This window comes from Stegostoma tigrinum, chromosome 32 (assembly GCF_030684315.1).
Source record: "Stegostoma tigrinum isolate sSteTig4 chromosome 32, sSteTig4.hap1, whole genome shotgun sequence".
NCBI classification, from domain to species: domain Eukaryota; kingdom Metazoa; phylum Chordata; class Chondrichthyes; order Orectolobiformes; family Stegostomatidae; genus Stegostoma; species Stegostoma tigrinum.
In genome coordinates, this window is record NC_081385.1 from 32,740,959 (window position 1) to 32,763,471 (window position 22,513).

General features: G+C 44.9%; 1 protein-coding gene across 1 annotated transcript in view; it reads right to left on the reverse strand.

Annotated features, from left to right (window-relative positions):
• LOC125466873 (V-set and immunoglobulin domain-containing protein 10-like 2) overlaps positions 1–22,513 on the reverse strand; it is a 66,441-nt gene that overhangs the window by 9,992 nt on the left and 33,936 nt on the right. Inside the window, exons 9-10 of the mRNA XM_059639050.1 lie at positions 21,986–22,276; positions 18,385–18,723 (exon numbers count right to left, since the gene is read on the reverse strand). Of these exons, the coding sequence (XP_059495033.1) occupies positions 18,385–18,723; positions 21,986–22,276 (630 nt within the window). The remainder of the gene's footprint in view (positions 1–18,384; positions 18,724–21,985; positions 22,277–22,513) is intronic.

Consider the following 22,513-nt stretch of genomic DNA (forward strand, 5'->3'; position numbering starts at 1 on the left):
CATTAGGCTGCAGGGTTCCCAGGCGGAATATGAGTTGCTGTTCCTGCAACCTTCGGGTGGCATCATTGTGGCAGTGCAGGAGGCCCATGATGGACATGTCATCTAGAGAATGGGAGGGGGAGTGGAAATGGTTTGCGACTGGGAGGTGCAGTTGTTTGTTGCGAACTGAGCGGAGGTGTTCTGCAAAGCGGTCCCCAAGCCTCCGCTTGGTTTCCCCAATGTAGAGGAAGCCGCACCGGGTACAGTGGATGCAGTATACCACATTGGCAGATGTGCAGGTGAACCTCTGCTTAATGTGGAATGTCATCTTGGGGCCTGGGATAGGGGTGAGGGAGGAGGTGTGGGGGCAAGTGTAGCATTTCCTGCGGTTGCAGGGGAAGGTGCCGGGTGTGGTGGGATGGAGGGCAGTGTGGAGCGAACAAGGGAGTCACGGAGAGAGTGGTCTCTCCGGAAAGCAGACAGGGGTGGGGATGGAAAAATGTCTTGGGTGGTGGGGTCGGATTGTAAATGGCGGAAGTGTCGGAGGATGATGCGTTGTATCCGGAGGTTGGTAGGGTGGTGTGTGAGAACGAGGGGGATCCTCTTAGGGCGGTTGTGGCGGGGGCGGGGTGTGAGGGATGTGTTGCGGGAAATACGGGAGACGCGGTCAAGGGCGTTCTCGATCACTGTGGGGGGAAAGTTGCGGTCCTTGAAGAATTTGGACATCTGGGATGTGTGGGAGTGGAATGTCTTGTCGTGGGAGCAGATGCGGCGGAGGCAGAGGAATTGGGAATAGGGGATGGAATTTTTGCAGGAGGGTGGGTGGGAGGAGGTGTATTCTTGGTAGCTGTGGGAGTCGGTGGGCTTGAAATGGACATCAGTTACAAGCTGATTGCCTGAGATGGAGACTGAGAGGTCCAGGAAGGTGAGGGATGTGCTGGAGATGGCCCAGGTGAACTGAAGGTTGGGGTGGAAGGTGTTGGTGAAGTGGATGAACTGTTCGAGCTCCTCTGGGGAGCAAGAGGCGGCGCCGATACAGTCATCAATGTACCGGAGGAAGAGGTGGGGTTTGGGGCCTGTGTAGGTGCGGAAGAGGGACTGTTCCACGTAACCTACAAAGAGGCAGGCATAGCCGGGGCCCATGCGGGTGCCCATGGCCACCCCCTTAGTCTGCAGGAAGTGGGAGGAGTCAAAAGAGAAGTTGTTGAGGGTGAGGACGAGTTCAGCTAGGCAGATGAGAGTGTCGGTGGAGGGGAACTGGTCGGGCCTGCGGGACAGGAAGAAGCGGAGGGCCTTGAAGCCATCTGCATGTGGAATGCAGGTGAATACCGAATACCAGTCACGGTTGGACATAGAGCAGTTTTTCCGCCGTCTTCGCCTCCATGCCTACTTCTTCAACCGGGAACCCAACCCTCCTTCCACTGACCCCTTCACCCGCTTCCAACACAAGTCCTCCTCCTGGACACCACCCCCAGGCCTCCTATCCTTCCTCGACCTCTTCATCTCCAACTGCCGTCGAGACATTAACCGCCTCAACCTCTCCACCCCTCTCACCCACTCCAACCTCTCCCCCGCAGAACGGGCAGCCCTCCGCTCCCTCCGCTCCAACCCCAACCTCACCATCAAACCCACAGACAAGGGTGGCGCAGTGGTAGTATGGCGCACTGACCTCTACATCACCGCGGCCAGACGCCAACTCTCCGACACCTCCTCCTACCGCCCTCTCGATCATGACCCCTCACCCGAGCACGAAACCATCATCTCCAACACCATTCACGACCTCATCACCTCAGGGGACCTCCCACCCACAGCCTGCAACCTCATTGTTCCCCAACCCCGCACGGCCCGTTTCTATCTCCTTCCCAAAATCCACAAACCTGCCTGCCCTGGTCGACCCATCGTCTCAGCCTGCTCCTGCCCCACCGAACTCATCTCCACCTATCTGGACTCCATTTTCTCCCCTTTGGTCCAGGAACACTCCACCTACGTCCGTGACACCACCCACGCCCTCCACCTCCTCCAGGACTTCCAATTCCCTGGCCCCCAACACCTCATATTCACCATGGACGTCCAGTCCCTATACACCTGCATTCCGCATGCAGATGGCCTCAAGGCCCTCCGCTTCTTCCTGTCCCACAGGCCCGACCAGTCCCCCTCCACCGACACTCATCCGCCTAGCAGAACTCGTCCTCACCCTCAACAACTTCTCTTTTGACTCCTCCCACTTCCTGCAGACTAAGGGGGTGGCCATGGGCACCCGCATGGGCCCCGGCTATGCCTGCCTCTTTGTAGGTTACGTGGAACAGTCCCTCTTCTGCACCTACACAGGCCCCAAACCCCACCTCTTCCTCCGGTACATTGATGACTGTATCGGCGCCGCCTCTTGCTCCCCAGAGGAGCTCGAACAGTTCATCCACTTCACCAACACCTTCCACCCCAACCTTCAGTTCACCTGGCCATCTCCAGCACATCCCTCACCTTCCTGGACCTCTCAGTCTCCATCTCAGGCAACCAGCTTGTAACTGATGTCCATTTCAAGCCCACCGACTCCCACAGCTACCTAGAATACACCTCCTCCCACCCACCCTCCTGCAAACATTCCATCCCCTATTCCCAATTCCTCCGCCTCCGCCACATCTGCTCCCACGATAAGGCATTCCACTCCCGCACATCCCAGATGTCCAAGTTCTTTAAGGACCGCAACTTTCCCCCCACAGTGATCGAGAACGCCCTTGACCGCGTCTCCTGTATTTCCCGCAACACATCCCTCACACCCCGCCCCCGCCACAACCGCCCTAAGAGGATCCCCCTCGTTCTCACACACCACCCTACCAACCTCCGGATACAACGCATCATCCTCCGACACTTTCGCCATTTACAATCCGACCCCACCACCCAAGACATTTTTCCATCCCCACCCCTGTCTGCTTTCTGGAGAGACCACTCACTCCGTGACTCCCTTGTTCGCTCCACACTGCCCTCCAACCCCACCACACCCGGCACCTTCCCCTGCAACCGCAGGAAATGCTACACTTGCCCCCACACCTCCTCCCTCACCCCTATCCCAGGCCCCAGGATGACATTCCACATTAAGCAGAGGTTCACCTGCACATCTGCCAATGTGGTATACTGCATCCACTGTACCCGGTGCGGCTTCCTCTACATTGGGGAAACCAAGCGGAGGCTTGGGGACCGCTTTGCAGAACACCTCCGCTCAGTTCGCAACAAACAACTGCACCTCCCAGTCGCAAACCATTTCCACTCCCCCTCCCATTCTCTAGATGACATGTCCATCATGGGCCTCCTGCAGTGCCACAATGATGCCACCCGAAGGTTGCAGGAACAGCAACTCATATTCCGCCTGGGAACCCTGAAGCCTAATGGTATCAATGTGGACTTCACCAGTTTCAACATCTCCCCTTCCCCTACTGCATCCCTAAACCAGCCCAGTTCGTCCCCTCCCCCCACTGCACCACACAACCAGCCCAGCTCTTCCCCCCCACCCACTGCATCCCAAAACCAGTCCAACCTGTCTCTGCCTCCCTAACCGGTTCTTCCTCTCACCCATCCCTTCCTCCCACCCCAAGCCGCACCTACTAACCTCATCCCACCTCCTTGACCTGTCCGTCTTCCCTGGACTGATCTATCCCCTCCCTACCTCCCCACCTATACTCTCTCCACCTATCTTCTTTACTCTCCATCTTCGGTCCGCCTCCCCCTCTCTCCCTATTTATTCCAGTTCCCTCTCCCCATCCCCCTCTCTGATGAAGGGTCTAGGCCTGAAACGTCAGCTTTTGTGCTCCTGAGATGCTGCTTGGCCTGCTGTGTTCATCCAGCCTCACATTTTATTATGTTGGAATTCTCCAGCATCTGCAGTTCCCATTATCACTGCACCAAAGACCTTCTTCACTATCCTGTCTACCTGTGACTCCACTTTCAAGGAACTATGAACCTGCACTCTAAGGTTTCTTTGTCCAGCAACACTCCCCAGGGCCTGACCATTAAGTGTATAAATCCTGCCCTGATATGCCTTTCATTGTGGATCTTGCAGCTGTTTCTGAGATTGCAAGATTACTTCTACATTTCTTACAGTTATTACATTTCAGCAGTATAAGATTTTTATTTTCATTCATTTTCATTTCTTTAAAAGACATTTAGGTAAGTTCATGAATAAGAAATGTTTGGAGGGTCAAACCATTTGGACTAGTTCAGTTTGGGATTATGGTTGGCATAGACTATTTGGACTATTTGGAAGGGTGCTGTGTGACTCTATGATTCATAAATTGAAGCAATTATGAGGCAGAAAGAGACTTTTCAGACCTTTGGGCCATTAGCATTCAACCCCAGATATTTTGTGATCTAGGCCCTTTGCCTAGACCCCCTTCGAACCTTCTTTTTACTGTTTAGTCTGTGAACACTCCCTGCATAGAATTTTAACACTCAGCTTGCGGCTAACAGGTTGTCAAATGGCTACTATTGTTACTGCTCAGAAAACCAATGGCAGATGGGAAGAGGCATGACATTGAAATCCATCCCTTCCGCTGGGAACAGGCAGTCCAATGGCCAGCTGCAAACTGGAATAAGTGGGAAAAGGGGTTAGATCAGACAGCCCGAATCACAAGCAGTACAGTGACAGATCTTCAAACACTTAGCAATTGTCTTTTAACCAGGCCTAAATAGAATGATGGCCTTTTCTTACAACACAATCAATAATGACAGGCATTGTTAGGTGATCACAGCAAATTCTACCACACAAACCAAAATCATACAAAATGGAAATGGGCAACATCTTGGAGAATAAAGGTATCACTTGGAGAAACTGAGGAACAACTTGAACCATAACAAAACCAACAGCCCTTTGGGATCCATTGTTTTGCAGATCCAGAATTTTCAACATAATTTATGGGTTTCCTGCAGAAGTCCCACTTTCCTGCGTTGGATCAGTCCAATAACCCTCAGCATCCGATGCAGTTCCTGTGGGAAGATACCAGATTGGGTAGAACCATTGACTAGCAACAAGAGACATTTTAGCCAGCTGGGGCTGCCATACTCTGTCTCTCGTACAACAATCTAGTAAGTCAAATAAACATATCATTTGAACATATCTATTAGATATGCTTCTGATGAAAAGTGGGATAAAGTGTTATGGGGAGCAGGCAGGAAATTGCTTTTGACACAGGATAAGATCAGCCATGATCATGTTAAATGGTGAAGCTGACTCAAAGGACTGAACTGCCTATCCCCACTCTTAATGACTATGTTCCTATGTTAGTCCTACTCCCTTGCTTTTTTTCCATAACCCTGAACACAATTTTTCATCAAGAATTCCTTTTTAAAACATATTACTACTTCTGTGTCTGCTTCTCTATTGGACAGCATGGTCTAAATCCTAAACTTGTGTAAAATGACTTTGCCTCACGACACATCCGATTCTTTAGCGAATCACTTTGCTGATGGGTTACAGACCATTGTGAGAAAATTCATTTTGCTGCATCCTCCTATGTTTGTGTTGTATTTGGAGCTGGCAGCAACTGCCAAGCAGAAGTTAGTTGAAAAACTGTATGGGGCAGCAATGGTTGCTATATTCGATCTTGCCTAGGAACAAGGGTGATCCTTTGTGGCGAGGCTTTCAAAAGGTCACTCAAAATAGTTCAATGTTAATTGAAGAGCAGTCAAGAGTTTGAGTGAGGGAGTCATCCACAGTGATTAAAGACTCAATGCCAAAAAGGATGCTGTTGTTGCAGGCTCCAAACCATCAGAGCTCTGGGATGCCCTGAAAAAAGTAAGTGTGATGACTCTATGGCTTTAAGAGGTCTGCTTTGTCCTTTTTTTTATAACGAAACATTTGAAGATGGAGGTGCAGAGCTATCTATTTGGAAAACCAATAAGTAAACAGCTTGTGAACCCTTGGAGTTTCTCAAAATTTAGAACAATAGAAGCAGCCTGAATGGGTGTGGTCAAGCTCCCACAGAACCAGGATTTCTAGGTTCTTAGTTTTTCTGTAGCGGTTGTTGCTGGGTCTGTTGCTGCAGTGGATCTCTCCCTGCCACACTATCTCAGAGTTTTCTTGCTGCTTTTTCCTCTGGAGCTGCTGGAGCTGCATGTGAGACAATCTGTTTCTGAATTTGCCTTTTGCCGAGAGTGTGTTTATGCGATGTTAGTATATTGGATCAGTTAATTGGTAATAGTTACTGTATCTATTATCCTGTTAAGCATTTCAAAAGTTACAACTGAGCCAATTCTCTTCTCTTGTTGTATTTTAAATACAGTGTATGAATAAATGTGTTTTGCTTAATGTCAAAAAGTCTGACCAATCAAATTGCATCTGGAATGCTACACCTTACATTTACCTTTAAAGTAAGAAAAAGTTAGGGTCTAGGTTACTTTCTGAACATATTTTGAGGGGCTTGATCTGGTCCATAATTTAAGTACGGCTGAGTATTGGGCATCGGATTCAGGAAATAAATTGGAAACTGTTCTGAGCTTTAATAGATCTGGAGCCTGTGAACTACTAATAATTCCATGCAGTGTTGGGGAAGGAAGGACAGAAACAGTATGTGCTTGGTGAAGCTGAGAAATAGCAGAGTTCGGAAAAACCCAACGGCAGGACCAGCTTGATGGAATTATGACTGTGCATACATGTTTTCAGGATTCTGGGGGATATTGTCCCAGAAGAGACTGAGGGGTGATCTTATAGAAGTTTACAAAATCATGAGGGGTATGGATGAAATGAATAGTTAAGGCCCTTTCCCAATGGAGTCCAAAACTACAAGGCATAGCTTTAAGGTGAGAGGGTAAATATTCAAAAAGGACCTAAAGGCCAACTTTTTCTCACTCATACTTTTGACTGGTCTTCAATGACCCTTGAACTGTTTTCAGGGACCTGTGAAACGAGCTGCCAGAGGATGTGGTGGAGGCTGGGAAAATTACAACATTTAAAAAGCATCTGGATGGATAATAATTAGGAAGGATTTAAGAGGCACATGGTCCAAATGGTGGCAAATGAGACTAGACTAATTTGGAATGTCTGATCAGCATAGATGAGTTAGACCGAATAGTCTGTTTCATTGCTGTACCTCTCCATGACTCTATGACATGAAAAGGAAAGTTAACTGCCAGGACATGAGTTTAAAGATGGAACGGTGTTTGAGGGAATCCCAAAGCTAGATATTCAAAAGTGAAAAATTGGAATCCCTTGTAAAATTCAAATGAGATTTGGTGGCTCATAGTGTCATGAGCATTAGGGTTCATTAAATTCTGGGAGCTGTCTTGACTGTAAATGTTAGTTGATGTCCTGGTGAGTTGTTTAATCACAGTTTGTATCTTACCCACATTTACCTTATGACAATTCTATTTGTGAGACTATAAGTGATACACTTCTAGCAGATTCTTTGCTGTTTTAACATTGTATAATAAACTTTATTTTGTTTGCTTTGTTCTCTTACTAAGTACCTCCGATCTCAGTCTTCATTTATTTTGAATAAAAGTCCCTGATCCCAGCTCGACCATAATATACACTTAGTGGTCTCATCCAGGATCACAATATCCTTCAATTGTTGGAATTTGTCACATTTCATTTACTTTATGTCATGACGGTAGAGGAATGTCAAAGTATTTATAGATATTCGAACTTATAATAATAGCAGCATGTGTTTTTAAAAGAAAATGACAGACAGCCAAGAAACGATTGCAGATATAAATTTAGTGTCTGCTGAGAGAGAGAGAGACAGATGGACAGAAAGAGAAAGAGAGAGAGACACTGAGAGAGAGAGGCAGAGACAGAGGGAGTAGGAGAGAGACAGAGAGAGAGAGACAGACAGAAGAGAGACAGAGAGAGACACAGAGAGAGAGAGAGAGAGCGAGGCAGAGATAGAGGGAGAAGGAGGGAGACAGAGAGAGACAGACAGACAGACAGACAGACAGAAGAGAGACACACACAGAGAGAGAGGCAGAGACAGAGGGAAAAGGAGAGAGAGAGAGAGATGGAGACTTTGAATGTCACACATGACTTTTCCTTAACAAATCAACAGTGAATATTACTGACTAATCGGTGATTTTCCAAGCATAGATACATTCTGACCATGGATGTGAATTCAGTGGACACCTAGCGGAAAAGAAGGAGGCTGGAATGTCACATCTGAAGAGGTATCAAGGAAATTTCAAAGGGATGGACTTATAAAGGGGGAAATGTACTCCAAACTGAACTGTAATCTGCTGGGACATACCTCAAGCTGTGAATAGGATGGAAGAAAAGGCAGCAGCCTGGGTAAGAGATATGTTTTGAATCTTCCCTTTGCAAGAATTCACAAGGACGAGGCGTAAAAGCCAGTTCCACCCTGGTTAGTGTGTGAAGGTGGAAGAAGATGGGCTAATGACCTGAGGCACTTATGTGTGGTAGCATGGTTCAAGCACAAGTGTGCTTTGAAGGTCACAATCGAAGAAGCATCCCTAATCATCCCTATGTTGCCAGTAAAGGATTGTCTCACTCCAAACACTAAAAGCCACCAAGTTAACAAGCCCACCAAACAGGAACACGACTAAAGAGGGACTCTCCTGCTCTGAGTGCAGGCAGCCAGCTACCTTCAAAAAGAAACAGAACGGAAGAATTTCAATTCACCTTCAAAGACAGGAACCCTGAAATCAATGTTTGACCATGTTTACATTCCATTATGCACTCTTCATAAGCAATCCACAAATTGAAACATGTATCTTTTAACTTTTATCTCTGTTTGTATTCATTCTCATTCGCAATATGTGCGTGTGTGTTGTATTACTGTTTCTTCTAATGTTTAGAAACTAATAAATCACTCTTGTTAAATTATGAAACCCTGGTTAAATTGACTCATAGAGTTATACAGCATGGAAACAGCAGGGAGAATAGAATTGTATGCAGCATTCTGAAAGTGGCCTTCCCAATGTCTTGTACAGCCCCAACATGCCATCCCAACTTCTATAGTCAATGTTATAACCAATAAGGCAAGCATATCAAGCACCTTCTTCACCATCCTGTCTACCTGTGACTCCACTTTCAAGAAATTATGCACCTGCACCCCTAGATCTTTGTTCAGCAATACTCCCCAGGGCCCTATAATTAATTGTATAAGTTTGGTTTGCTTTACCAAAATGCAACCCATCACATTTACCTAAGTTAAGCTCCATCTGCCACTCCTTGGCCTATTGGGCCATCTGATCATGATCCAGTTGTACTCTGAGACAATCTTCTTCACTCTGCACTACACTGTGTCATGTGCAAAATTGCTAACCATGCTCTCTATATTCACACCCAAATCATTAATATAAATAACTAACAGTAGTGAACCCAGTGCCAAACCTTGTGGCACACTGCCCGTCACAGGCCTTCAGCTTGAAAAACTGCCACTACTATGTCTTACCTTCAAGCTTATTTTGTATCCAATTGACAGCTCCCCTGAAAATTGTGTGATCAAATTTTACTTAGTGTTCTAACATGCAGAATCTTGTCAAATGCTTTGCTGAAGCCCATATAACCAACATCTACCACTCTGCCTTCATCAGTCTTCTTTGTCACCTCTCCAATCAAGTGTGTGAGACACAATTTCGCACACACAAAATCATGTTGACTATCCTTAATCAGCCCTTGCATTCCCAAATGTATGTAAATCCTGTCCCTCAGAGTCCCCTCCAACAATTCACTCACCACTGACATTAAGCTCACTGATTTATAGTTCCCTGGCTTTTCTTTTCAGCCTTTCTTAAATAATGGCATCATATTAACCACCCTCCAGTCTTCAGCATCTCACCTTTGGTTAGTAATGATACAAACGTCTCAGCAAGGGGCCCAGCAAACTCTTCCCTAGTTTCCCACAAAGTTCTGGGATACACCTGATCAGGTCCTTGGGATTTATTTAACTTTATGCGTGTTAAGATCTCCAACACTTCCTCCTCAAATATGAACTCTTTTCAAGACATCATTTTTGAATTTCCCTTGCTTCTCTGTGGTAAATGCTGCTGCGAAATATCCTTTTCATATCTCACCCATCCCCTGTGGTTCCACACCTAGACAGCCTCATTGATCTTTAAGGGGCCCTCTTCTCTTCCTAGTTACTGTTTTGTCCTTAATGTATCTGTAGAATCTCTTTGGATTCTCCTTAGCTCTATTTAGCAAAACTATCTCATGTCCCCTTTCTGCCCTCCTGATTTCACTTTTAATTATACTCCTAGTGCCCTTATAGTCTTCTTGTGATTCACTCGATCACAGCTGTCTATACCCGACATATGCGTCCTTCTTTATCTTGACCAGAGCCCCAATTTCCCTAATCATCCAGCGTTGCCTACACCTACCAGCCTTGCCCTTCACCACCAACAGGAACATACTGTCTCTGAACTGTTATCTTATTTTTAAAGGCTTCCCGGTACCCAAACATCCCTTTATCTGCAAATAGCTCCCCAAAACAACTTTGGAAAGTTCCTGTCTAATACCTTCAAAATTGCACCTTCTCCAGTGTAGAATTTTAACTTTTAGATCAGGTTTATCTTCTTCCATAACAATTTTAAAACAAGTAGAATTATGATGGCTTGCCCCAAAGTGCTCCCCCACTGACATCTCAATCGTTTGCCCTGCCTTATTTCCCAACAGAAGGTCAAGTTTTGCTCTTTCTCTAAGAAGTGCATCCACATATTGAACAAGAAAGTTTTGTATAAACTCAACAATTTCCGTTCTATTCAAGCCCTTAGCACTATAACAGACCCAATATATGTTTGGAAAATTAAAATCACCTAACATTACAACTCTATTATTTTTATAGATACCTGAGATCTCCTTACATATTTGCTTCTCAATTTCCTGCTGACTACTGGGGCATCAATAGTACAATCCCAACAAAGTGATCATCCCTTTCTTATTTCTCAGTTGCATCCGTATAACTTCACTGGATGATCTGCCAGGAATATTGTCCCTAAGTACAGCCGTAATGTTCTCCCTAACCAAAAACATTGCTCCACCTCCTGCCTTGCCTTCCTTTCTATCCTTCCTGTAGCATCTATACCCCAGAACCTTAAACTGCTAGTCCCGTCCATTCCTGCACCAAGTTTATATAGTAGTTATGATACCCCAGTCCCATGTTACCAACCATGCCCTAAGTTCATCTGCTTTACCTGTCAGGCCTCCTACGTTGAAGTAAATGTCGTTTAATTATTGGTCTGACCACATTCTCTGCCAACGCTTTGCCTGCTTTGACTACTAAACTTGCTCTCCTTTTCTACTGTGCGGTCTCAGCATTTTCTCTTTCCCCACTATCTCTTTGCTTCCCAACCAACCCCCAATCTACTAACTTAAAGCTTCCTGAGTCATGTTAGCAAATTTCCATGCAAGGATATCGGTTCACTTCCAAATTAGGCAGAACCCATTACTCTTATGCAGGTCATTTCTACCTCTGAAGGAATCCCAATGATCCAAAAACATGAATCATTGCACCCTGCAACAGATCCTCAGCCACATATTCATCTGCTCTATCCTCCATTTCCTACTCTCACTAGCACATAGAACATAGAACATAGAACATAGAACAGTACAGCACAGAACAGGCCCTTCAGCCCACAATGTTGTGCCGACCATTGATCCTCATGTATGCACCCTCAAATTTCTGTGACCATATACATGTCCAGCAGTCTCTTAAATGACCCCAATGACCTTGCTTCCACAACTGCTGCTGGCAACGCATTCCATGCTCTCACAACTCTCTGTGTAAAGAACCCGCCTTTGACATCCCCTCTATACTTTCCTCCAACCAGCTTAAAACTATGACCCCTCGTGCTAGCCATTTCTGCCCTGGGAAATAGCCTCTGGCTATCAACTCTATCTATGCCTCTCATTATCTTGTATACCTCAATTAGGTCCCCTCTCCTCCTCCTTTTCTCCAATGAAAAGAGACTGAGCTCAGTCAACCTCTCTTCATAAGATAAGCCCTCCAGTCCAGGCAGCATCCTGGTAAACCTCCTCTGAACCCTCTCCAAAGCATCCACATCTTTCCTATAATAGGGCGCCCAGAACTGGACGCAGTATTCCAAGTGCGGTCTAACCAAAGTTTTATAGAGCTGCAACAAGATCTCACGGCTCTTAAACTCAATCCCCCTGTTAATAAAAGCCAAAACACCATATGCTTTCTTAACAACCCTGTCCACTTGGGTGGCCATTTTAAGGGACCTATGTATCTGCACACCAAGATCCCTCTGTTCCTCCACACTGCCAAGAATCCTATCCTTAATCCTGTACTTATTACCCTCAAGGACCTACATTTTAATCTCCTGCCTAGTGTCCTATTTTCTCTCTGCAGAACCTCATCCCTTTTCTTACCTCTGTCGTTGGTATCAACATGCACACCTTGAGTCATAATAATTTGGTGAGCCTCACCCGAGAGTTCTTCTGGTAATATATGTAAGGCTCACAAAATTTTCCAATTTTCAATTCTGAAGAGGAATTGTGTTGGACTCAAACCAGTTTCTACCTCCATAGAGACAACAAGGTGTAGACCTGGATGAACACAGCAGGCCAAGCAGCATCAGAGGAGCAGGAAAGCTGGTGTTCTGGGTCTAGAATTTCTGAATAAGGGTCTAGACCCGAAACATCAGCTTTCCTGCTCCTCTGATGCTGCTTGGCCTGCTGTGTTCATCCAGCTCTACACATTGCTGTCTCAGATTCTCCAGCATCTGCAGTTCCTACTGTCTCTACCTCGATAGATGCTGTCAAACCTGCTGTGTATCTCCAACATGTTCCACTTCTGTTTCAAATCTCCAGCATCCGTAGTATTTGGTTTTTATTTAAGACTTAGTCACCAAATGTTCTTCTAGAACGATGCACTTCTTCTCCCCACATTGAAGGCCACAAGACAGGGTTTGCTTGATGGGATCGCATGTAGCAAATCCTTCTACTGGAAGGAGCATTCATTGCTCAATTGGGCCTCAGTTCACACCCAAGCTTTCCCACCCCACAATTAATTGAGGAGGTAGCAGAGTTCCTGCCACTCAACCTATCAAATGGTTCCCATCTTGAAACTCAACTCCATGGAGGAATTAACTTCCACCCTGAGTGTTTACAAAGGAGTTTAGATAGGCTCAGTGAGTGGGCAAACATTTGGCAGTGCAGGACTGGTCATTTTGGCCGGAGAAATATACAAATAGAAAGAGACTGCAGAGTTCTGTGGTGCATAGGGATCTAAGTGCCCTTGAACATGCTGAGAAATGTTAACATGTAATTAGGAAAGTTTTTTTTAATTGCAAGAAGAATGGAATATGTAAGTAGAATGCCTAGTTATTACTGTCCAGGGCAGCATACCTGACAGCTTTGTACAGTTTCCATCTCCTTATTTAAGGGAGGATATATTTGCATTGGAAGCAGATCAGAGAAGGTTGACTAGACTGATTACTTGAATAACAACGTGTTATATCAGGAAAATTTGGGAAGGTTTGTCCTATACATGTTGGAGTTTAGAAAAATGAGGGGTGATATTATTGAAACACATAGAGAAATCACTGCAAGTTAAATTTGGTTAATCTGAAACTCCAGCTGTTGTGAGGGTATCACCACTGGAAGGACAGTACATCTAATAGAGCGGTGCCCATGAAAAGCTGAAGTCCTAGATTGGCAACTCTGGATTAGTTGCAAGTGTGCACACTTGCCTTACAATAATGGCTGCAGTGATCTCATCTACATTCTCAACGGAATTGCAGCAAACTACATTTTTAACATGGATGAGGCTGGAACCTTCTGTTCCTAGATTGCCATTTATTGTTTGAAGATGCAGAAGCAGGCCAATTAGCCCATCAAGTTTACACTGACCCTCCGAAGAGCATCCACGCAGTCCCAGCTCCCCAACCCTTTCCCAGTAACCCTGCATTTACTGAGGCTAATCCACCTAACCTGCACATCCCTGGACACTGCAAGACAATTTAACATGGCAAATCCACCCAAACTGCACATCTTTGGGCTGTGGGGGGAAACCAGAGCATCCGGAAGAAACCCACGCAGACACGGGGAGCAAGTACAAACTCCACACGGGCAGTCACCTGAGGGTGGAATCAAACCCTAGACTGTGCTGAGTGCTAACCACAGAGCTACAATACAACCGCACCTTCCCCCACCCACCCCCCACCACCCATTGCTTTGTGAAGGTCAAGACAGTATCTTCCCCTTATGGAGCTAAGGAAAGCACCTAGAAGACCTCCAGCATTTGGAGACGAAGATTGGGAAAGTGAACAATGCATTTTGATGGAAGGTATGGCAGACCAGCGCTCTGAAGAGGCAGAGGAGTGCATGCTTGTTCACTCACTTCCACGTTATCCTCATTGAAGCCCACAAAGTCAGTGTAGATGCTCTGGGATGTTACACAACGGTACAGAAACACAGCAAATGCATTTGGCCAAATCGCCAACATGCCGAGAGACAGCACGTTCAGCCGGAAAAGATTACTGAGCTTTTCCAGAACTAACGCCCAGCATTTAACAATGACTTTTACTGCAATTGTCAGGCCATTGTAAGATGTCAACTGAATGAAAAATAAAGAATTCTCATGTATTTACTGCAATGTGTTTTCATATTGTTTTTGCTTTAGATGAATCAGGTTAGAGAGGAGCATTCTTGGCTGACTCGAATCTCCACTCAACACCAAACTTGCAGGCGATTCGGCTGGTGGTGATTTCTTTGTCTCTGATTCTGTGGGAGCATGATGAGGTAGCTACTCAGAGGAAGCTTTTTCTTGTGGCGAATCTAAAACTAGGAAACACAGTGTAAAAATAAGGCATCTCCCATTTAAGGAAAAGGCCAGGGGGAATTTCCTCACAGAGGGCCATTAATGTTTGGATTTCTCTTCCCCATGATAATATTAAGGCCTTGTTCATTGAATATATCCCAGGTTGAATTAGATCGATTTTGGATTGACAGGAAAGTTGAGAGTTATGGGGTGACAGGCAGGAAAGGACTACAATCAGAGCAGCTATGAACTTACTGAATGGGGTAGCAAGTGTGAAGGGCTGAATGCCCCCCGCCTCTATTTCTTATTTTCTCATCTGTCCCCTTTCATACGTCACTTGAAATAGTTCAGTGGGTTTTATGTACATTAAATGTGCTAGGTCTGGTGAGTGATCTGTTGTTCAGACACTTCTGTTCCAACAGCTGAGTGAAGAAAATAATGAGGAGTTATAAGTCATAGAGTCATATAGTAATAGAGACAGGCCCTTTGGCCCACCATGCCTATTCCAACCAACAGACACTAAACTACACCAATCCCAGTTACCTGCACTTGGCCCAGAACCCAATGGTTCCCCAGAGAATCCGAGATTATTTATTTCATCTACCTCAGCGGTGCCCTGCAGGGATTGGTGTTGGTCCACTGTTGTTTATCATTCATATAAATGATTTTGATGAGAAATTTGGAGCAATGGTTACTACGTTGACAGATGACCCCAAAACTTGGGGTATAGTCGACAGTAAAGAAGGTTACCTAAGATTATAAAAGGATCTTGATCAATCGGGCCAATGGGCTAAGGAGTGGCAGATGGGGTTTAATTTAGATAAATGTGAGGTATTGCACTTTGGTAAAGTGAACAAGGGCAGGATTTATACAGTTAATGGTAGGGCTTGGGTAGTGTTGTCAAACAGAGAGACCGTACGGTTCAGGTTCATAGTTCTTTGAAAGTTGTGTCACAAGTAGAACAGGGTGATTAAGAAGACATTTAGAATGCTTGTCTTCATTGCTTAGGCTATTGAGTATAGGAATCGGGACGTCATGTTTGAGGTTGTACAGGATGTCGTTGAGGCCACTTTTGAAGTATTTTGTACAGTTCTGGTCGCTCAGCTATAGGAAGGATATTATTAAACTGGTGAGGATTCAGAAAAGATTTACCAGGATGTTACAAGGATTAGAGGGCTTGAGTTATAAGGAGAAGCTAGACAGGCAATTTTTCACTGGAGCGTAGGAAGCTGAGGAATTTAAAATAGAATATTATAAAATCATGTGGGGCTTAAATAAGGTGAATAGCAGAGGTCGTTTCCCCAGAGTGGGGGGGGGGGGGGGGGGGGGGGTTCAAAACTGGAGGCAATATTTTTAAGGTGAGAGGAGAAAGATTTAAAAGGGACCTGAAGAGCAATACTTTTACACAGAAGGTGTTTGTATGTGGAATAATCTGCCACAGGAAGTGATAGATGCAGGTGCAGTTACAATATTTAAAAGACATTTGGACAGATACATGAATAGGAAAGGTTTAGAGAGATATGGCCCAAATACAGGCAAGTGGGACTCGTTTAGTTTGGGAGATGGTTGGCATGGACAAGTTGGACCAGAGGATCTGTTTCCATGCTTTCAAAAAGTCACATTCCCCTGAATATTTAGCTCTCAGCTTTCACCTCCTTGTAATGGTGATTCCATAATTGCAATAAAATCATACCCATTTAGTTTATTCCAAATACTATGTGCATTACATAAACAGCATTTATTAATTTTGTCCATATCCACCTCTTTTTCCCCCCTTCACCCTACTTGCTGCTTCATTTTATGCTTTTACACTCTGGGATCTTCACCAGTTTCTCTTCTTCTCCACAAAGTTCTCACATTTCCTTGGTTGTGGATCCTCATGAATATTGGATAGCCTGCAGTACTTCCCTAAGACTGTCTTATTTTATTGACGAAGATTGATGCTTATTGCCAACCAGTTACTTCACAATGGGATACATCACTGGTTATTTACTCCCAATAGGCAGGAATTACTGGAACATGGTGGGTGATGGAACCTTGACTCAGTTTTCTCAGTGTCTAACCACAGTGTGCAGTGTCACAGTAGCCCCAAATCCACTTGTTATGCTAAGGTAGGTTAACCCTATAGAAATGAGGGATTGAACATCCCGTGAACTGTTCAGAGGGTTTAGTCACACAGTAAGATGCTTCCTGTTCCAATAAAGCAACTGGGAGAGTTTTAAGTAGTGTTCTGCAGGGATTGGCGCTGGGTCCACAGTTGTTTGCCATTTATATAAATGATTTGGATGAGAATTTAGGAGGATCAATTAGTAAATTTGCAGATGACACCAAGATTGGTGTTCTAATCGACAGTGAAGCAAGTTATCTAAGATCATGAGGGGATCTTCGGCCAATGGGCTGAGGAGGTGGCAAATGGATTTTAATTTGGATATATGTGAGGCATTGCATTTTGATAAAACAAACAAGGGCAGGGCTTATGCAGTTAATGGCAGGGCATGGGTACTGTTGTAGAATAGAGATACCTGGAGGTTCAGGTTCATAGTTCTTTGAAAGTTGTGTCACAGGTTGACAGTGTGGTTAAGAAGGCATTTAGCACACTTACCTTCATTGCTTGGGCCATTGAGTGTAGGAGTTGTGACATCACGTCAAGATCGTACAGGGCTCTGGTGAGGCCTCTTCAGGAGTACTGTGTCCAGCTTTTAAACAATGTTTTTAATGTGATTTGGAGGAGGCGATGAATATTAATGGAGAGGTAGGAGCACTGCCACCACTGCTGGTATTTGTTACTTTCCTTCAATGTTACTCTTAAAAGCAAAGTTTCTGGCAACTCCCTCCATAGAGCAACAGGGAAGCTGTCTCCAGACCCGGGAGACTTCCAATGTTGTGTTAACGCCTATGGGGCATATATAAGAACTAAATGATGAACCAGTACACAGCACAACATAACATCCATGCCATCTGAGCTGCCTTGAAGTTAACTTGTTAGTTTGATTTTTGGAAAGATCAATATGTCAGTGTAGTTATGTCAGAACTTCAGTGGCACGTCACAGTTGAATTGGTGATAACACAGTGTGGAGCTGGAGGAACACAGCAGGCCAGGCGGCAGAGGAGCAGGCAAGTTGACATTTTGGGTCGGGACCCTTCTTCAAAGGAGAAACGTCAACTTTCCTGCTCCTCCGATGCTGCCTGTCCTGCTGTGTTCCTTCAGCTCCACACTGTGTTATCTTTGACTCCAACACTGTCAGTTCCTACTATCTCTGGGCGAATTATAACACCACTGCAAAGCCTCTTCTAGGGATGCCCATCTCGAAGAAGTTATCCTCCTCCCTCCAAAAAGATCTCAGTGGATCTCTCCTATTGCAACCCCCGGTAATCTATTTTACGGTTGAATTGGTCCTTTGTAACATGGGTTTGCTGCCAGAGTGTCCAAAAAAAGGACTGGCGTCTTTTAGGGGAAGTGCGTTGGCCATGGCCCTGCCTGACCTGACCAACATGTGGCTCCAGTTGACCAAGCATTCAGTTTGTAAGAACAATTGCAACGGGAGATTTGATGTCTCAGTGAATGTGCCTCACCAGTGTCAGCCCCTCTCAATAAAATACAAAATAGAAACCAGCGGGAGATAACAGCTCGCTGCCGCCAGGAAAACATTTTTCAATTCTTCCAAAAGATGTCATCACCTACCTGGAGTTTTCACTTCTGAAGGGTACCCTGTTGTCTTGTGATTGACAGCCAGAATGCGGAAAGCATATAAGACCCTGGGGTCCATGCCTCCCAGCTTGTGGCCTCTGATGGCGGGATCGATGGAGCTGGCGACAATCTGCCAGGGGGTGTATGGATCGGTCATAGACTCTTCCCGTTCAGTTGCACCCTGGACTCTAATGGATCGCCTTGCGGGCCTCCTCTGTATCATGAAGCCTGTTAAATCACCAGAACCTCGAGTCATCCATTCAAGAACCACCTCCGTTCTCTGGCGGCCGTACAGGAGCTTGCTGATGGTGACATTTGGGGGTATTGGGTACTCTGTCATGGATAGGGAGAAAAACATATGGTTAGCACAGCAAAAAATGTACAGCCATCAAGCAGCTTGGTGCTGGAATATCTTTGGTGGAAATTGGTAGGGAGGGAATGCGGACTTTTGTAAAATTTGGATTTGGCCATTGCTGACAATTTAATAAAGGTCCCTAAATGGATTGGCTCCATGTGGCTTGGCCCTTTCAGAAGGCCATTACAAGTAAATTACTTTCCTGTGGATCTGAAGTCACATGTAGGCCAGACCAGGCAGATTTCCTCCCCTAAATGACACCAATGAACCAGATGAATTTTTACAACATTGTGCTGCCGCCTCTGCTGGGGTTGTCCTGCCAACAGGACAATATTTACCCGGGCATGTTACTGGTGTCACTGTGACATTGTCTGCGAGGTATGATTCTGTGAGTATGACTATGTCAGGCAGCAGTGTGACAGATCTGTGAGACAGCTTTCCCAATTTTGACACTAGCTCCCATTCGCTAGTAAGTAGGACTTTACAGGGCTGTGTGGGATGTTGTCTCGTTGGATGCTGGGTGGCCTGTCCAGGTCCACTTCTTTTATCTGCAATAGCTGAATAGCTGTCTCATTACCTCCCAGGGCCATTTCACAGGCAGCTAAGAGCCAACCACATTGCTATTGGTCTGGAGTCACATATAAACCAGACCATACAGATGGCCTAAAGGACACTGTTGATCCAGAATAATGTTTACAACAATTGATGGCAATTTCATGGTTCACTCTAGTGTTCAGTTCCAAATTTTAATCAACTGAATTTAAATTCCACTAGTTACCATAGCAGGGTATGATATTCTGTCCCCCAGACAATTCACCTGGGCCAGTGTATTAGTAATCGAGTGGCATTACCACTGTACCACCAAACAGCCTTTATGGATTTAAAGTTTTGGCAGAGGTCTGTAGCTCGGGTGTGGAAGAGGTTGTTGACTTGTTCAGCAAGATGACTTGCTCCCTTTCAGATGGTTCATCACCATCCTAGGTAACACCATCAGTGAAGCTTCCGATGAAGTGATGTTAATCTACTCTGCTTGAAATTTATACTACCTGGCCCATTATGGTGAGTACGGTTATTTCCAGTGTTGATCCGTATGGGTTTGTATATGCAATATACAAACCAGTTTGGCAAGCAAGTCAACCGCCTCAGGCTTTATGGGCGGCATTCTGCTATCTCTACCCGGTCTGGTCGACATCTTATAGTATAACTGAAGGTGTAAATAATGATGTGGCTCTGATATCAAAAGGACACCAAGAGAAGACATCAAACTAAATTAAATATGTAAAGGAAAGAGATTTTAGACACCGCATTCAAGAGTTGTGCTCAGGGACATGCAAAGCACAGACATAAATAAATGTGTTACAGTACATCAGGACTAGAAGAGCCTTACCCAAGCATAAAGAAACCAAAAGCAATATAGAGTATGTATGAAATCTCCTACAACCATGGAATGTTATGGAGAAGGGGTGGCGTGGTGGTTAGCATTGCTGCTTCATGGCACCAAGGAGCCAGGTCTGATTCCACCCTCGGGCAACTGTCTGTGTAGAGTTTACACATTCATTCCGTGTCTGTGTGGGTTTCCTCCAGGTTCCCAGATGTGCAGGACAGGGTGGATTGGCCATGCTAAATTACCCATAATGTCCAGGGATGTGCAAACTAGGTGAGTCAGACATGGGAAATACACAACAACGGGTTTGGGTAAGGGGGTGGGTAAGGTCAGTGTGGACTTGATGGGCCAAATGGTCTGCTTCTATACTGTAGGGATTCTATGATTCCAGTTAAATATCTAAATGTGCCAGAGCAGTCTGAGGCTAAAACATAGAATAACTATCAGACTCACAATAATGTTATTGATTCCCTACTGTCTGTAAAATGGCCTAATGGACCACTCAACTGAATTCAAGACAGTGACTCCCCATCATCTTTACAAGAGCAATTAAAGAGATCAATAAATGATGGCCTAGGCAGTGATGCTCAGGTTCTGTGAATGAACTTAAGAAGACTAGAGAGAGAGAGAGTGAGAGAGAGAGAGTGGTTACAACACAGTCAGGAATGGAATAGAAACAGGCTGTGACTCAGCTAGGATTGGGGTATGATGACGACTTGTTTTCAACACCAATGAATTAAATTTACATAAAAGCAATCTATAAATCTCCATCCCAGCCCTGGAGGAACAGCTCCATTGAGGGGGAGAGGCAGATTTACTATAAGGAAATTTCATGAGACATTTAAGAATTTCTTAGTTATGAAATAAATATGTACAATAACCAGGTGATAAAGGTATGGTACATGTTATGTTGTAAGTAGCATATGATTATTTGTGTGATATGTGTTATAGCATACATAATGGCGTATATTTCAAAATGAATAAAGAAAACACACACTAAATCTATACAGAAATACACCCACCCGCCCACACACACACACACACACACACACACACACACACACACAAAATACACACCAAGACACACACACAGAGACGCAGATACACGCAAAAATACACACACATGTAAAAATGCACACACACACACAAAATACACACACACATACAAAACACACACAGAAACACAAACACACAAAATACACACACATGCAAAATATACACACACATACAAAATACACACAGAAATACACACAAAATACACTCACGCGCACACAAAATACACACACGTATATACAAAATACACACGCACATACAAAATACACACAGAAACACGCATACAAAAGATACACACAGAAACACACACACGCAAAACATACTCGTACAGGCAAAATACGCACACACACATACAAAATACACACAGAAACATGTATACAAAAATACACGCAGAAACACACACACGTAAAACATACTCACACCGGCAAAATACACACACGCACACAAAATACACACAGAAACACACCCACACACAAAATACACACAGAAACACACAAAATACACACAGAAACACACGCAAAATAAACACAGAAACACACACACGCAAAATACACACACATGCGCACATGTAAAATACACACAGAAACACACATAAAATTCCATGCATTCACATAAACATACTTACAGCTTCACACTGAAACGCTCAGACACTCATCCACACACCAGCTCACCTCCTCCCACTCCCACACATAGACACACCCATATGGACACACCTACACCCACATACATCCACACTCTCAGTGTAAGGTGTAATCAAAGAGTACACAATACAAGTACCAATTCGCATTGTAACAATCACTCACTGTTCACATGGAGCTGGATGTTAAGCCTTGAACTCCCCACCACATTGCTGGCTGTGCACCAGTAAGTTCCGTTGTCACGGTCTCCATCAGTTTCCCGAATGGTGAGATTCGACCAAAAGGTCTCCTGGTGCAGCAGGTACTTTTTGGGCATGAGCCAGACACTTTCATTCCTATTATTGTGCCAGATGATCTCTGAGGTTGGGTAAGCAGCTTTAAGGATGCAAGTCAAATGGACATCACTCCCCTCAAACACTGTCACGGTGTTTCTCGGGGTGACAAGATCAGGTGCCTCTGAAATCAGAACAAACACAATGGATTCTAATTTTCAAGCACAGCTTTGCATTATTTTATTTTCTAAACATTGTACCACAGTGACCAAGCAAAATCCCTTTGTAATAATGACAAACTCAGTTAGGTGACCTTGAAATTTCTTTTGTAGATCAGTAAACAAGCCCAACATTATTAAAAATGATGGAAAATTCTAGAGATATTCAGCATATCTGACGGCTCCCCTGTACATCTGAATAC